Here is a 17,304-nt window from a genome sequence, read left to right as displayed (position 1 = left end):
CAGAATCTTGGCCTGTCTCCAATCAGGCCTAGAAATGAATTTGGCCATAAGCACCATCAAGGTGCAGATTTCGGCCCTATCGGTCTTTTTTCAAAGACCTCTTGCATCACACTCCCTAGTACGGGCTTTTATCCAGGGGGCTATGCGGATAAAACCACCAGTCAAACCTCCGGTATGCCCATGGGATCTGAATTTGGTTCTCTCGGCCTTAGAGGCCCAACCATTTGAACCTCTGCATCTGGCTTCTTTAGCTCTCTTGACAAAGAAGCTGGTCTTCCTAGTAGCCATATCCACGGCTAGAAGGGTATCAGAATTGGCAGCTCTTTCCTGTAAAGAGCCCTATTTAATTATCCATAAGGACCGGGTGGTTATGCGTCCCAACGGGTCCTTTCTACCTAAGGTGGTTTCAGGTTTCCATCTGAATCAGGATATAATCCTACCATCCTTTTTTCCAGATCCTCAGTCCATAGAGGAAGAGTCCTTACACACTTTAGATGTGGTTAGAGCAATCAGTCTTTATCTTCAAGCAACTGCTCAGATAAGAAAAACTGACTGTTTATTTATTCTGCCAGAAGGCCCTAGAAGGGGTCAGGCAGCGTCAAAGTCCACTCTCTCAAGGTGGATCAGACAGGTTATTTCTCAGGCCTATAGCTTAAAGGGGAAGATTCCTCCTTTTCAGGTGAAAGCGCACTCTACTAGGGCTGTCAGTGCTTCTTGGGCAGTGCATCACCAGGCCTCCCTGGCTCAGATCTGTAAGGCTGCGACTTGGTCATCAGTCCACACATTCACCAGATTCTATCAGGTGGATGTCAGAGGGCAAGAGGATATCGCCTTCAGGCGCAGTGTACTGCAGGCTGCAGTTTAGGTCCTCAGGTCCCTGGCGGTCTATATTTATGATCTGTGTCTCCCTCCCCTCAACCTGAGCATTGCTATGGGACATCCCACTATGTAATGAAGCTCCTGTGTCCCGTGATGTATGATCAAGAAAATGGGATTTTTATATACAGCTTACCTGTAAAATCCTTTTCTTGAGAGTACATCACGGGACACAGGGCTCCCGCCCCTCTTGGGTTTTACGTGGTTTCTTATTGCTTTGCTACAAAACTGAGGTGCCTCCCAAATGGGAGGGGTTATATAGGGGAGGAATTCTCTTTAATTAGGGTCAACCAGTGTCCAATCACCAGAGGTGCCTATATAACCCACTATGTAATGAAGCTCCTGTGTCCTGTGATGTACTCTCAAGAAAAGGATTTTACAGGTAAGCTGTATATAAAAATCCCATTTTTATGAATTTCGGATCCAAATTCATAACGAAAATTCGTAATTGTTACGAAAAGTTAACGAACCTAAAAGTTAAAACCCCAGGAAGTCACACAGCACAGGGATGGTGGGAACCCCTCATAATGATAAATTCATCATAACGAAAATTCATAATTGTTACGAAAATTTAACAAACCTAAAACTTAAAACCCCAGTAAGTCAGCACAGGGATGGTGGGAACCCCTCATAATGGGCACAGCGGGTGTACACTCAGACCCGGGAACTCAGCAAAGGGATGGTGGGAACCCTATGGGAATTTCTATGCTTACAAATTTTATAGGAAATATGAAACGTGACTGGTGTTTTTTTCACCAATCAGAGGAAGTCAGCACAGGGATGGTGGAAACCCCTCATAATGGGCACAGCGGGTGTACAGACCTGGGAACTCAGCACAAGGATGGTTGGAACCCCTCATAATGGGCACAGCGGGAGTACAGACCTGGGAACTCAGCACAGGGATGGTGGAAACCCTATGGGAATTTCTATGCTTATGAATTTTATAGGAAATTTCGTTAACCAATTTCGGAATTTCGGATCCAAATTCCGTTACAACAGTGGCCAAATTGAATCCAAATTGAATTTCGGACACAAATTTTCGTGCAAAACAAAATGGAACGAAACAGAACAAATTTATTGACGGCGCACATGTCTACTTTCTTCAAGGAAGCACCCATGCTGGGTGCTGGACGGTTCCGTCACAGTGCATTTCTGTAAATTCACGAGTCCCTGTCCTCAAATCAGAATCTAAAGAGCCAAGGCAGCCAAATGGCATCTGTTTTGGAGTGGGGGAGATAACCCAAGCAAGCCAGGGAGATGATGCAAACTCCATGCAGATAGTGCCCTGGCTGAGATTCAAACCAATGATCCCAGTGTTGCAAGACAGAAGTGTTAACCATTAATCCACTGTACTCCTCCATTTGAAATAGATTCAAACAGAAAATGTTCTCCCACAGAGCGGTGTGATATTGTTTGTTGCAGTATATGGACTCTTACCAAGTACAAGGATGTCTGTAGAGGACGGTAGATATCCAGGATCACAGTGACACCAGATCTTATACACACAGGAATCATCCTTCCTGGCAGGTGTCAGCATCCAGCAGCCACTCCCTGTGTGCAGTTGGAGTCTGGGGTCATGAGATTTCATATTGTTGTGATAAGAGTGATTTTCCAGCAGTGTCTTCTGCTTTCCTCCACATTGTCTGTACAGCTCCACAGTAACATCATCATGAGGACATTTCATATTACAGTCAGTGATGTCTGATCCGCTCTGTACATACACCGTTCCTGATGACACCGGTATGATCATCATACACAGGAGACCTGGGAGGAGAAGACAGATCAGAAATGTGAGCAGAATTTTCATAGTGCCCCTAAATTTTAATTGTAATTTCTGGTGTAATGGATACAAACAGAACAATAAAACAGCTATAACTGTTAGAATATTCATTATTAACAAATATTAATGAATGGATTAGATCTTAGCAGTTCGATGTAGAGTCAACGTGTTAGTAATTCAGAGTGGGTTGAGTTCTCACCTCCCCCCATCATAGATGAGAAGGAAGGTTTTACATTACTTAAGATGCAAAAATTTTCAAAGTTTTAGTTGAGATCATCATTTCTTTATATTACAATATTTCTTGATTAGGATAATAATAAGAACATTGGGGTTTCAATTAATATAATATATATATTATATAGATAGATAGATAGATGTAGATAGATAGATGTAGATAGATAGATGTAGATAGATAGGTAGATAGATATAGATAGATATAGAGATATATATAGATAGATAGATATTAATGATATATGTAGTATTTGATTTAGAAGTTAAAGGAAACTTATATTGTATATGTTAAATGGATTCACACAGCATTCTTGCCCATTCCCATGGAATGTTGTGAATAGAGATGGTGTTGGATTTTAACATCTGGCCAAACCTTTTTTAGGAAGACGGGGGCTATTTTCATGGGTTTGATTTTAGGAGTAAAAAGCTAGTAACAGAGGTCAGAAAAGAAGATTCTGCTGCAGACACTCGCAGCACGAGGACAGCTACATCTACACACAGACACACATCTGATTCAATCTTCATCTTAAGAATATGATACATTATTAATGACATTTTATACTTTGATATTGTTCTTGTAATATTTTGCTATTTTTATTATTAAATCAATTTTTGAGTTTTTACACGAGAACTGAACGGACTTTCTTGGAACTTTCCTCATCAATATGAATTATTAAAATATTGTTTAAAACGAGAATCTTACAATAACAAAAACATAACATGACAGCAAAGAGGAAGAAACAAAACACACATAAAATTAGAGCATGTAAGAAAAGGCTAACCCTAGTAGACTGCCATGCAAGCTTGTTGTCTTACAAAGTGAGCTCCTCAGGGTAGGCCCGGTAGAGGTTCCAGGGGAGAGCTCACCTATGGGGACCTACAGTGAGGACAATGGAAGAGATGGGCGGGCCATTCTATGTCAGTGTTGGACTTGCTCTGTGCAGAGTTATGGATGTCAGGAGTAAAGAGATGGAGGTGAAGGATGTGTTGGCCAAGAATGGCTTCTGCTATAGTAAAACTTTAAAGCCTGAATGTGGGGCTATTTCTAAATTCTGGAGGTGGGCCTTGGACCGGAAAAATGTGAGGGATAAAAGATGACAGATTTTCTCCAAGTTTTAGGTGTATACCCTATCTTGTTCCTGTATAGGAAGATGGTGAAATGGGCCCTCATGAGAAAGGGGGTGTCACTATAGTAGATGGGAGATGTCACTATAGGAGATGGGGGTGGCACTGTTGGAGATGGGAGATGTCACTATAGGAGATGGGGGTGGCACTGTTGGAGATGGGAGATGTCACTATAGGAGATGGGGGTGGCACTGTTGGAGATGGGAGATGTCACTATAGGAGATGGGGGTGGCACTGTTGGAGATGGAAGATGTCACTATAAGAGATAGGGGTATCTCTATAGGAGATGGAGGCGATGTCACTATAGGAGATGGGAATATCATTATAGTAGATAGGGGGTGTCACTATTGGAGATGGGGGATGTCACTATGGCAGATGGAAGAGATGTCACTATTGAAGATGGAGGGATGTCAGTATAGGAGATAAGCAGAAGTCATTATAGGCGATGGGGGCTGTCACTGTAGGAGATGGAAGACTTCACTATAAGAGATGGGGGGATGTCACTATAGGAGATGAGGGGATGTCACTATAAGAGATGGGGGATGTCACTAAAGGAAATGGAGGATGTTACTACAGAAGATGGGTGATGTCACTGTAGGTGATGGGGGGATGTCACTATAGGAGATAGATGGTGTCACTATAGGAGATGAGAGATATCACTAAAAGAGATGGGGGATGTTACTATAGGAGATGGAGGAGATGTCACTATAAGAGATGGGGGATGTTACTATAGGAGATGGAGGAGATGTCACTATAAGAGATGGGGGATGTTACTATAGGAGATGGAGGAGATGTCACTATAAGAGATGGGGGATGTTACTATAGGAGATGGAGGAGATGTCACTATAAGAGATGGGGGATGTTACTATAGGAGATGGAGGAGATGACACTATAAGGGATGGAGGATGTTACTATAGGAGATGGAGGAGATGTCACTATAAGAGATGGGGGATGTTACTATAGGAGATGGAGGAGATGACACTATAAGAGATGGGGGATGTTACTATAGGAGATGGAGGAGATGTCACTATAAGAGATGGGGGATGTTACTATAGGAGATGGAGGAGATGTCACTATAAGAGATGGGGGATGTTACTATAGGAGATGGAGGAGATGACACTGTAGGAAATGGGGATGTCACTATAGGAGATGGAGGAGATGTCACTATAAGAGATGGGGGATGTTACTATAGGAGATGGAGGAGATGTCACTATAAGAGATGGGGGATGTTACTATAGGAGATGGAGGAGATGACACTGTAGGAAATGGGGATGTCACTATAGGAGATGGAGGAGATGTCACTATAAGAGATGGGGGGTGTTACTATAGGAGATGGAGGAGATGACACTGTAGGAAATGGGGATGTCACTATAGGAGATGGAGGAGATGTCACTATAAGAGATGGGGGATGTTACTATAGGAGATGGAGGAGATGTCACTATAAGAGATGGGGGATGTCACTATAGGAGATGGAGGAGATGTCACTATAAGAGACGGGGGATGTCACTATAGGAGATGGGGGATATAATTATAGAAGATGAGTGGATGTCACTATAGGATATGTGGGGAGATGTCACTAGCGGAGCACATACAGAATAAAAAAATTGGTTATAAGAACCATGGTGTTCACTATAGACATCCTAAATTATTTAAAATTCTGGGGAGTTGATAGGGTTGTTATACACTGAATGGGACTAACGCCAGCAGATGGAATGGCTCCCCCAAATCATCACGGACTGTGTAAAATGTTGCATTTCATTTGGAAATCAAGGTCCCAGAGTCTGGAGAGGGACAGAATCCAAGTCACATGAGGTCCAGTGTAAAATTTCCACAGTGAGTGATGATTTGGGGAGCCATGTCATCTTCTGATGTTGGTGCACTGTGTTTTATCAAGTCCAAAGTCAGTGCAGCCCTCTACCAGGAAATTCTAGAGCGCTTCACGCTTCCCTCTGCTGACCAGCTTTATGGAGATGCTGATTTCATTTTCCAGCAGAACATGTCACCTGCCCACATTGCCAAAAGTACCAATACCTGGTTTAATGATCATGGTATAACTGTGCTTGATTGGCTGGCAAACACGCCTGACCTAAACCCCATAGAGCAGGGATATGCAATTAGCAGACCTCCAGCTGTTGCAAAACTACAAGTCCCATCATGCCTCTGCCTCTGGGTGTCATGCTTGTGGCTGTCAGAGTCTTGCTATGCCTCATGGGACTTGTAGTTCTGCAACAGCTGGAGGTCCGCTAATTGCATATCCCTGCCATAGAGAATCTGTGAGATATTGTCAAGAGGAAGATGAGAGACACCAGACCCCACAATACAGACAAGCTGAAGGCCACTATCAAAGCAACCTGGGCTTCCATAACATCCTTAGCAGTGCCACAGGCTGATCGCCTCCATGCTACGCCACATTGATGCAGTAATTTATGCAAAAGGAGCCCCGACCAAGTGCATACTACATGGATATTACATTTAAGTAAGCCAACATTTCTGTATTAAAAATCCTTTTTTTTTTATTGGTCTGATGTAATATTCAAATTTTCTGAAATACTGAATTCTGGATTTTCACTAGCTGTAAGCCATAATCATCGAAATTAAAAGAAAGAAATGCTTGAAATATATCACTCTGTGTGTAATGAATCTATATATAATATGAGTTTCACTTTTTGAATACAATTACTGCAATAAATTAACTTTTTGATGATATTCAAATTTTTTGAGATGCACCTGTACAATTTAAGAGCCTCTAAGCCCTTGTACACACGGTCGGACATTCCGACGGAAAATGTCCGATCGGACCGTGTTTTCGGATAATCTGACTGTGTGTGGGCTCCATCGGACTGTTTCCGTCGGAGTATCCGACGGACCAAGTTTTCCAACTTGTCTATAAAATTTTCCGACAACATGATCCGATCGGACTTTGTCCGATCATGTGTAGAGAATTCTGATCGGACAAAGTGCCACGCATGCTCAGATCAAATTCCTAAACCAAAGCTATTGGCTACTAGCCTGAACGTAGTCCCGTCGTAAACGAAATAACGCCATCACGTCACGTACGATCGGATTTTCTGACAACTTTGTCCGACTGTGTGTATGCAACAGTTTCGGACAAAATCCATTGGACAAAATCCGACAGATTTGGTTGTCGGAATGTCCGACCGTGTGTATGTTGTGTCTGTCTGTCTGTCTTATTTATAAAAACTCACCTTGAATGTACAGGTTCCAGAAGCAGTAGGTATTTGGGCTGCTGCTTTTCATGGCTTTGGTCTCAAGAAGAAGAAAGTCCATTGTCTTCATGGCTTGATGCATCCACCAGAGACAGTTTAGTGGGTAAAATTGGATGTGGTGAGTGGTCAGCCTTCGTGATAAGTGGTTGATGCTCAAGAGAGAAAAGCGGGAGTGTGAAGCAGTCTGTCATTTACTGTAAATGACCAAACTCCCATCTGTCTAAGTAAAACAAGAAGCAACGTGTTGTTGACACTGATCAAAGAGCCTTAGTCAGTTTCAGTTTCGTTTTTTTCCTGAGGCTCTGGCTCTGTGCCAAATTATGCAGTTTGCTCTTTAGCGTTGCAGATCGTGCTGCACTGATTCAATCCATTGTAGGTAGTGGTTGTCATGGTTATGCAGTGATCTTCCTGTGTTTGCTTACCTCCCCTCATGTCTTCAGACTAAGAGGCCAGCCACTTCCACCTGGTGGTTTTTATAACCTCTCCTCTAAGCATGGCTCCACCCCAGGCCCTATCAGGGAGCCCTATATTAACCTGTGCACTGCAGGCCATCAGTGCTGATCAACCATTCTGTATTCCTTTGTGTGTTAGCTTCCTGTTTCCTGCCGTGTGCGCTGCTACTGTTTTCCGTTACCGACTTTGGCGTGTCTTGACTATCCCTGTTTGCCTGTGATCCTGACCTTTTGGCGTGTACCCGACTATCCTTGTCTGCTTGTGGCCCTGACCGTGGCTTTGTCCCTCACCATCCCTATCCTCCTGTTGCCTACTGTGGGTGTGAGCTGGGGGACCCTGGGGGCCACGACCTGGAGCCAGTTGCAGCCAAGTCCATCCTCACCACCAGAGGTGCTGGTGAACACCTGCTGGTTCTTAGACTCCGCGCCCCAGGGAATCTTACGCTCTAACCCCAGTGGGATCTGTCCCCCGTCTGCAGCAGTCAGCCGTAGGGTCCACAACCTTGCGATGCACTCCTGATCCCTACGGTGTGCATCTGTCACCTCGCCTCAAGGTGATCTGACAGTGGTGCACCAAAATGAAAATTCCTGTGCCGAAACTGAAAATTCAGGATGCACTTGGCCGAAACCAAAACCAAAACTGAAATTGAAGGTATTTTTATTATATATAATATATTATATATATATATATATATATATATATATATATATATATATATATATATATATAGATAGATATATATATATATAGATATATAGATATATATATGTATATATGTATATATGTATATATGTATATATATATATATATATATATATATATATACATCTATATATATATATGTATATATATATATAAAATGGGTAAAATAAATATTGAACACTTCACCATTTTCCTAGGTAAATACATTTCTAAAGGTGCTATTGATATGAAATGTTCACTACCTGTCAGGCTCCGTTCACACAGGGGCGACTTGTCCAGGCGACTTCGCCGCCTGACAAGTCGCGCTCCGTTCTGTACTATGGAACCGTTCTAATAGGAGCGACTCAAGTCGCTCCAACTTAGAAAAAAGGTTCCTGTACTACTTTTGGGGCGACTTCAGGCGACTTGCATTTACTTCTATACAGAAGTCGTTTTGCAAGTCGCCGCTGAAGTCGTTTGCAGGTCGCGTCTGTGAGTTGCGCTGCAAGTCGTGCCGCCCCTGTGGGAACCGAGCCTAAGTAACAACCCATGCAATCCATACACACAAGGAAACCAAAACAAATAAGTTCAGAAATTAAGTTAAAACATGGAATGACGCAGGCCTGCTGTATGGAGAAACGAGTCGCACGCGTTGCTCAGGTGTGATTTTGGTCCATTCTTCCACACCACCTTGAAATCTTGAAGGCTCCGTGGGCCTCTTCTATGAACTCTGATCTTTAGTGCTTTCCATAGATTTTTCTATTGGAGTCAAGTCAGGTGATTGGTTGGGCCATTCTAGCAGCTTTATTTTATTTCCTTGAAACCAATAGAGTTTTCTTGGCTTTGTGTTTGGGATGATGGTCTTTCTGAAATGTCCGCCCTCGTTTCATCTTCATCATCCTGGTAGGTGACAGCAGATTATTATCAAGAATGTCTTGGTCCATATTTCCATTTATGCTTCCTTCAATGATATGAAGTTTGCCAGTACCCTATGCTGAAAAACAGTCCAGTCCACATCATGATATTCCCACCTCCAAACCTCACTGTTGGTATGGGGGGGGGGGGGTGTTTTTGGGGTGATGTGCCATTTGACCTCCAAACATGGTGTGTATTATGGCATCTATACAGTTCTATATTCTTCCCGTATTTCACAGGCTTGTCTACCTGTTGTGCAGCAAACTTTAAACAAGCTTCCCCATGCTTTTTCTTCAGCGATGGAGTCTTGCGTGGTGAGCGTGCATACAGGCCATGGCGGGTGAGTGCATTACTTATCTATAAGAGATGGGGGGATGTCACTATAAGAGATGAGGGGTGTTACTATAGGAGATGAGAGGATGTCACTATAAGAGATGGGGGGATGTCACTAAAGGAAATGGAGGATGTTACTATAGAAGATGGGTGATGTCACTGTAGGTGATGGGGGGATGTCACTATAGGAGATAGATGGTGTCACTATAGGAGATGAGAGATATCACTAAATGAGATAGGGTGTCACAATAGGAGATGGAGGAGATGTCACTATAAGAGATGGGGGGTGTTACTATAGGAGATGGAGGAGATGTCACTATAAGAGATGGGGGGTGTTACTATAGGAGATGGAGGAGATGACACTATAGGAAATAGGGATGTCACTATAGGAGATGGGGGATATAATTATAGAAGATGAGTGGATGTCACTATAGGATATGTGGCAGATGTCACTCTAGCGGAGCACATACAGAATAAAATAAAATATAAAAATATAAGAACCATGGTGTTAACTATAGACATCCTAAATCATTACAATTCTGTGGAGTTGATAGGGTTGTTATACACTGAAGGGGACCAACACCAGCAGATGGAATGGCTCCCCCAAATCATCACGGACCGTGGAAAATTTTGCATTTCATTTGTAAATCAAGGTCCCAGAGTCTGGAGGAAAAGTGAAGAGGCACAGAATCCAAGTCACATGAGGTCCAGTGTGAAGTCTCCACAGTCAGTGATGATTTGGGGAGCCATATCATCTTCCGATGTTGGTGCACTGTGTTTTATCAAGTCCAAAGTCAGTGCAGCCCTCTACCAGGACATTCTAGAGCCCTTCATGCTTCCCTCGGCTGACCAGCTTTATGGAGATGCTGATTTCATTTTCCAGCAGGACTTGTCACCTGCCCACAAATTGCCTAAAGTACCAATACCTGGTTTAATGATCATGGTATCAGTGTGCTTGATTGGCCGGCAAACACGCCTGACCTAAACCCCATAGAGAATCTGTGGGGTATTGTCAGGAGGAAGATGAGAGACACCAGACCCCACAATACAGACGAGCTGAAGGCCACTATCAAAGCAACCTGGGCTTCCATAACATCCTTAGCAGTGCCACAGGCTGATCGCCTCCATGCTACGCCACATTGATACAGTAATTCATGCAAAAGGAGCCCCGACCAAGTATTAAGTGCATACTACATGGACATTACATTTCAGTAAGCCAACATTTCTGTATTAAAAATCCTTTTTTTTTTTTTTTTTTTTATTGGTCTTATGTAATATTCAAATTTTCTGAAATACTGAATTCTGGGTTTTCACTAGCTGTAAGCCATAATCATCAAAATTAAAAGAAAGAAATGCTTGAAATATATCGCTCTGTGTGTAATGAATCTATATATAATATGAGTTTCGCTTTTTGAATAGAATTACTGCAATAAATTAAATTTTTGATAATATTCAAATTTTTTGAGATGCACCTGTACAATTTAAGAGCCTCTATGAGTAGTTTTGTGTTTTTTTTTTTTTTTTAATGTTGTGTCCGTCTGTCTGTCTTATTTATAAAAACTCACCTTGAATGTACAGGTTCCAGAAGCAGTAGGTATTTGGGCTGCTGCTTTTCATGGCTTTGGTCTCAAGAAGAAGAAGGTCCGCTGTCTTCATGGCTGATGCATCCACCAGAGATAGTTTAGTGGGTAAAATTGGATGTGGTGAGTGGTCAGCTTTCGTAATAAGTGGTTGATGCTCAAGAGAGAAAAGCATGAGTGTGAAGCAGTCTGTCATTTACTGTAAATGACCAAACTCCCATCTGTCTAAGTAAAACAAGAAACAACGTGTTGTTGACACTGATCAAAGAGCTTTAGTCAGTTTCAGTTTCGTTTTTTTCCTGAGGCTCTGGCTCTGTGCCAAATTATGCAGTTAGCTCTTTAGCGTTGCAGATCGTGCTGCGCTGATTTAATCCGTTGTAGGTAGTGGTTGTCATGGTTATGCAGTGATCTTCCTGTGTTTGCTTACCTCCCCTCATGTGTTCAGACTAAGAGGCCAGCCACTTCCACCTGGTGGTTTTTATAACCTCTCCTCTAAGCATGGCTCCACCCCAGGCCCTATCAGGGAGCCCTATATTAACCTGTGCACTGCAGACCATCAGTGCTGATCAACCATTGTGTATTCCTTTGTGTATTAGCTTCCTGTTTCCTGCCATGTGCGCTGCTACTGTTTTCCGTTACCGACTTTGGCGTGTCTTGACTATCCTTGTTTGCCTGTGATCCTGACCTTTTGGCGTGTACCCGACTATCCTTGTCTCCTTGTGGCCCCGACCTTGGCTTTGTCCCTCACCATCCCTATCCTCCTGTTGCCTACTGTGGGTGTGAGCTGGGGGACCCTGGGGGTCGCGACCTGGAACCAGTTGCAGCCAAGTCCATCCTCACCACCAGAGGCGCTGGTGAACACCTGCTGGCTCTTAGACTCCGCGCCCCAGGGAATCTTACGCTCTAACCCCAGTGGGATCTGTCCCCCGTCTGCAGCAGTCAGCCGTAGGGTCCACAACCTTGCGATGCACTCCTGATCCCTACGGTGTGCACCTGTCACCTCGCCTTAAGGTGATCTGACAGTGGTGCATCAAAATAAAAATTCCTGTGCCGAAACTGAAAATTCAGGATGCACTTGGCCGAAACCAAAACAAAAACTGAAATTGAAGGTATTTTTATACATATATATATATATATAACGGGTAAAATAAATATTGAACACGTCACCATTTTCCTAGGTAAATACATTTCTAAAGGTGCTATTGATATGAAATGTTCACCACCTGTCAGGCTCCGTTCACACAGGGGCAACTTGTCCAGGCGACTTCGCCGCCTGACAAGTCGTGCTCCGTTCTGTACAATGGAACCGTTCTACTAGGAGCGACTCAAGTCGCTCCAACTTAGAAAAAAGGTTCCTGTACTACTTTTGGGGCGACTTCAGGCGACTTGCATTTACTTCTATACAGAAGTCGTTTTGCAAGTCGCCGCTGAAGTCGTTTGCAGGTCGAGTCTGTGAGTCGCGCTGCAAGTCGTGCCGCCCCTGTGTGAACCGAGCCTAAGTAACAACCCATGCAATCCATACACACAAGGAAAACAAAACAAATAAGTTCAGAAATTAAGTTGTGTAATAACATGGAATGACGCAGGCCTGCTGTATGGAGGAACGAGTCGCATGGGTTGCTCAGGTGTGATTTTGGCCCATTCTTCCACACCACCTTGAAATCTTGAAGGCTCCATGGGCCTCTTCTATGAACTCTGATCTTTAGTGCTTTCCATAGATTTTTCTATTTGAGTCAAGTCAGGTGATTGGTTGGGCCATTCTAGCAGCTTTATTTTATTTCTTTGAAACCAATAGAGAGTTTCCTTGACTTTGTGTTTGGGATCATTGTCTTTCTGAAATGTCTGCCCTCGTTTCATCGTCATCATCCTGGTAGATGGCAGCAGATTTTTATCAAGAATGTGTTGGTCCATTTTTCCATTCATCCTTCCTTCAATGATATGAAGTTTGCCAGTACCGTATGCTGAAAAACAGTCCCGTCCACATCATGATATTCCCACCTCCAAACCTCACTGTTGGTATGGGGGGTGGGGTGTTTTTGGGGTGATGTGCCATTTGAGCTCCAAACATGGTGTGTATTATGGCATCTATACAGTTCTATATTCTTCCCGTATTTCACAGGCTTGTCTAACTGTTGTGCAGCAAACTTTAAACAAGCTTCAGCATGTTTTTTCTTCAGCGATGGAGTCTTGCGTGGTGAGCGTGCATACAGGCCATGGCGGGTGAGTGCATTACTTATTGTTTTCTTTGAAACAATTGTACCTGCTAATTCCAGGTCTTTCTGAAGGTCTCCACAAGTGGTCCTTGGCTCTTGGACAACTCTTCTGATAATTATTTTCACTCCTCTGTCAGAAACCATGTGAGGAGCACCTGATTGTGGCCGGTTTATGGTGAAATTATGTTTTTTTGCACTTCCAGATTATGACCCCAACAGTGCTCACTGGAACATTCAGAAGTTTAGAAATCCTTCTGTAACCAATGCCATCAGTATGTTTTGCAACAGTAAGGTTGCAAAGGTTTTGAGAGAGCTCTTTGCTTTTACCCATTTGTTTCTTGTGTGACACCTTGGTAATGAGACACGTTTTTACAGGCCATCAGTTGAGACTGAACCAGCTGATATTAATTTGCACTGACAAGGTGCAGGATTGCTTTCTAATTACTAATTTCAGCTGGTGTCTTGGCTTTCCATGCCCTTTTGCACCTCCCTTTCTTCATGTGTTCAATATTTTTCCCTGTGTTATTCCATTTTATTACAAATTAGCATTTATTTATGAATGTATGTGTTTTGGTGTCTTTGTATGTATGAATTGCATGGGTTGTTACCTACATGTGGTGAAAATTTCATGTCAATAGAACCTTTAGAAATATATTTACCTAGAAAAATGGTGATGTGTTTAATACTTATTTTACCCGCTCTATATATTTTTTACTTTTTAATTAAAGCAGAATCTCAATCATTTTTTCCATCTATTAAATCTTCTGCTTGTCAGAAACCATGAATCAGACTGAGACAGAAGTACAATTAAATCACACTTGTTTATTAATAAAAATAAAAGGGTAAATAGAAAAAGCGTAGTCAAGCATAGCCATAGTCCAGTAACCAGATCAGGTAGTCAGCCAGGCCAGAAGTCAGGGATCCAAGTAGAGCAACAGCAAGCAGGATAAGGAGCAGAAGGGATGTCAGCAAAGCCAGTCTTTAAACAAACCGCAGGAGATGGTTTCTAGTGATGTGACCAAGGCGAAGGCAGAGGTGAAGTGAGCTGGAAGGCTTCAAGTAGGCAGGTCAGAGCATCATCAGGAACAGCTGGTAACTGTGGAGAGAGAAGAGAGCTGGCAATTAGCCGTCAGCTGAGTGGCCAGCCCAGAGAAGGAAGGGCTAAGCCAGCCCTGACAATGCTCTTGTTGTTGTTTTAACTTTGGATAGTAATACATTTTTTTCTGCCAGTAAATCCCTTATACAGCCCACTTCCTGTTTCCTGTCTGGTCATTAGCCTAGGCTTATGACACCATGTACAGCTCTCTCTCTTACTCTCATGAGAGTTTGCCAGGAAGGGGGGAGTGATGAGTCATAAGAGGGCCAATGAGAGCTGCAGAGCTGGAGGTGTGCCTCTGTGTGTCTGTGTAAATCCAGGAAGTGAACAGGCAGCAGCTTTACCTGCCCACAGTTAAAATGGCTGCAGCCAGACTCGGTGGAGGGAGATTTCTGCAGCATATTTGGCAAGTACAGAATCACAGTATATATAAAATAATATGCAAAGTTGTTGGAGGGAAGCTTTAGAATGGCAAATATGTTTTTATTATAAATGATGTGAGCAGACTGCAGTTCCTCTTTAATACCATGAATTTAAATGAATATGAATTAATTGTCGGCCGTTATAGGTACTTTTTCAGCCAATAGGTTGCTTTCACACTGAGCTTTTGTGTTAAAAATAAAGTGCAAGAAAAGCTCAAGAAAAATATATCCCTTTAAATTCTATGTATGTCTTCACACTGGTACCTAGTGCTTCTGTTGCGGTGTTAAAAATACTGCTTACTGAATTTTTGACAGCTAAAAAAAAAAAAAAAAGCACACCTCTCCCATTGACGTCTACTGATGACGAAACGCGCCTGGGAAAGGCACGTAGTGGCGTCACCACGCGATTGGAGTAGGAGGATGGGCTCCGTGGGTTTGTGCCGGCCAGCATTTCTTTTATATGCATACTTATTTCTTCCTAAATGTAAGTGCATTACTTTGTTTTAAATAAATTAATATTTAGACTATATCACACTATGGCTAGTTTTATCTCTTTTTGGGTATCCATTTGAGCTCAAACGGACACCGTAGCTGGATAGAGGGAGCGATCTGCACGATGCGGTTTACTGCTACCATTGTTGTCACCTGCAAGCTAAAGGCCTAGGCCGGGTTATAACCATTCACCCTTTATGCTTGCCATCTGGTAAGCAGGTTCTACAACTACGGTGGTCGGGCACGTTCTTGTTTGTGTGTGCACACTGCGGTGAGATCAAGAACTCCAAGTGGCCTATATTGATTTTCTTGTCGCTTTGCAAAGTTTCATTGGACTCATTGATTGAGACTTTTTTAGCGCAACTTTTTTAAATTTAGTTTATTAAATTATAGGTATTGGTATTTGGTAATTTGGCTGTTGGTGAACGTAACGAATACAAATTTATCTGAAGTTGCGAATTATCTGAAATAACGTATGCCGCATCTATACAATTGGAATGAAACTAATTAATAATAAATAATAATATAAAGGTTTTATTATTATTTTTGTGATTTATTATTATTATTAGATCATTACGTTCCATTCTTTTAGATTCATTATTTCAGATAATTCGTAACTTTGGAATAATTCGTATTCCTCACGTTCACTAACAGCCAAATTTTAAAGGATATTCCAATACCTAGAATTTAATAGTTATTATTAGTTAGTTATCATTTCAGATTTTATTGTTTTTTTGGATTTTTATTCCTTTGAATTTTCAGATTTTCATTCTTATTTTCGGATTTTCAAATTTCCAAATTTTAGAATTTTAAAATTTCCGAAATTCCTAATTCCAAACTTCGGCATTCCCCAATTCAAATTTTCCAAATTCCGAAAATTTCAAATTTCCAAATTCTGAACTTCTCAACTTCTGCATTCCCAAATTCAACTTTCCCAATTTCCCCAAAAATGTAATTTCTAGAATTCCAAACTTCCGAAAATTTCAAATTTCATAAATTTAGAATTTCCCAAATTCGAATTTTAGAAATTTTCGAATTTTCGGAAATTCGTTAAAAAACTAATTTGGAACTAAACGCATTGCACATGTCTAGAAGTGATTGTAGTGGTGGTTAGAGGTGGCAGCAGTTGGATAAGGCTTACTGATCCTCAATGTTAGTGGACTGTTGGGGCTTAGGGCCCCTTTCACACGGGCAGATGGATTTGACCCGCCTGTCCAGCTTTTTAGGTAGGCCCGATCGGAGCAGCGATTGCACTCTAAGGAGCAGCGAATGTCAATCGACGTGTTTGTTGACACCCGCCAACATCCTATCCGCTAAAAAAAGACAGATGGGGATCTGTTCACCATCCGCCTGGAGGATCGGATGACAGTCAGATGGAAATAAACAGGTGGTCCATTTCCATCCAACCGCCCCATAGGGGAAAGTGGCTGTGTGTGCGGAGTGGACACGAACCTGTCATCCTCCTGCTCAGCGTGGATCAGCGGTGAGAACCCCTACTGAGCAGGATGATCCGCTGAGTCTGCCCATCTGAAAGGGGCCTAATACCCAAGAAACATCTTTATGTCGTAACACAGATTACCATTACTTGGGCTGTAATAATAATATTTTATCTACTAAGTTTGTGCTCAAAGTGCCAGTGCTGCAACAAACTCCTCATCAAGATGTACAAAATAATGCAAATGAAATGTATATTCTTATGCCTTATCACAATCCAACAATAAAATGATACCCCTACTGGGTATTGTAACCGAAAACACCAGTGCTGCCAATAATGCGGAATTGTGCAAATAAGCAAAAATAGGTTAAACATTAACTACTTCCCATCCGGGCCAATTCTGGCACTTCGCTCCTAGGTGTAAAAATCATCTTTTTTTTTTGGT

General features: G+C 42.3%; 1 protein-coding gene across 3 annotated transcripts in view; it reads right to left on the bottom strand.

Annotated features, from left to right (window-relative positions):
- Positions 1 to 17,304, bottom strand: part of LOC143981648 (uncharacterized) — a 281,237-nt gene that overhangs the window by 11,772 nt on the left and 252,161 nt on the right. The window contains exons 1-2 of one of the 3 annotated variants that reach the window (XM_077479638.1): positions 11,187 to 11,779; positions 2,314 to 2,640 (exon numbers count right to left, since the gene is read on the bottom strand). In XM_077479638.1, coding sequence (XP_077335764.1) covers positions 2,314 to 2,640; positions 11,187 to 11,397 — 538 coding nt within the window. In that variant the 5' untranslated portion in view covers positions 11,398 to 11,779. Of the gene's footprint in view, positions 1 to 2,313; positions 2,641 to 7,218; positions 7,502 to 11,186; positions 11,780 to 17,304 lie in introns of those variants that run through there. The other 2 variants (XM_077479641.1, XM_077479642.1) reach the window with 2 other exon arrangements.

Source organism: Lithobates pipiens, unplaced genomic scaffold, assembly GCF_037356315.1.
Source record: "Lithobates pipiens isolate NorthernLeopardFrog02 unplaced genomic scaffold, aLitPip1_a1.2 Scaffold_16, whole genome shotgun sequence".
NCBI classification, from domain to species: domain Eukaryota; kingdom Metazoa; phylum Chordata; class Amphibia; order Anura; family Ranidae; genus Lithobates; species Lithobates pipiens.
Note: the sequence above shows the minus strand (reverse complement) of the source record. Positions and strands in the feature narration are given on the sequence as shown.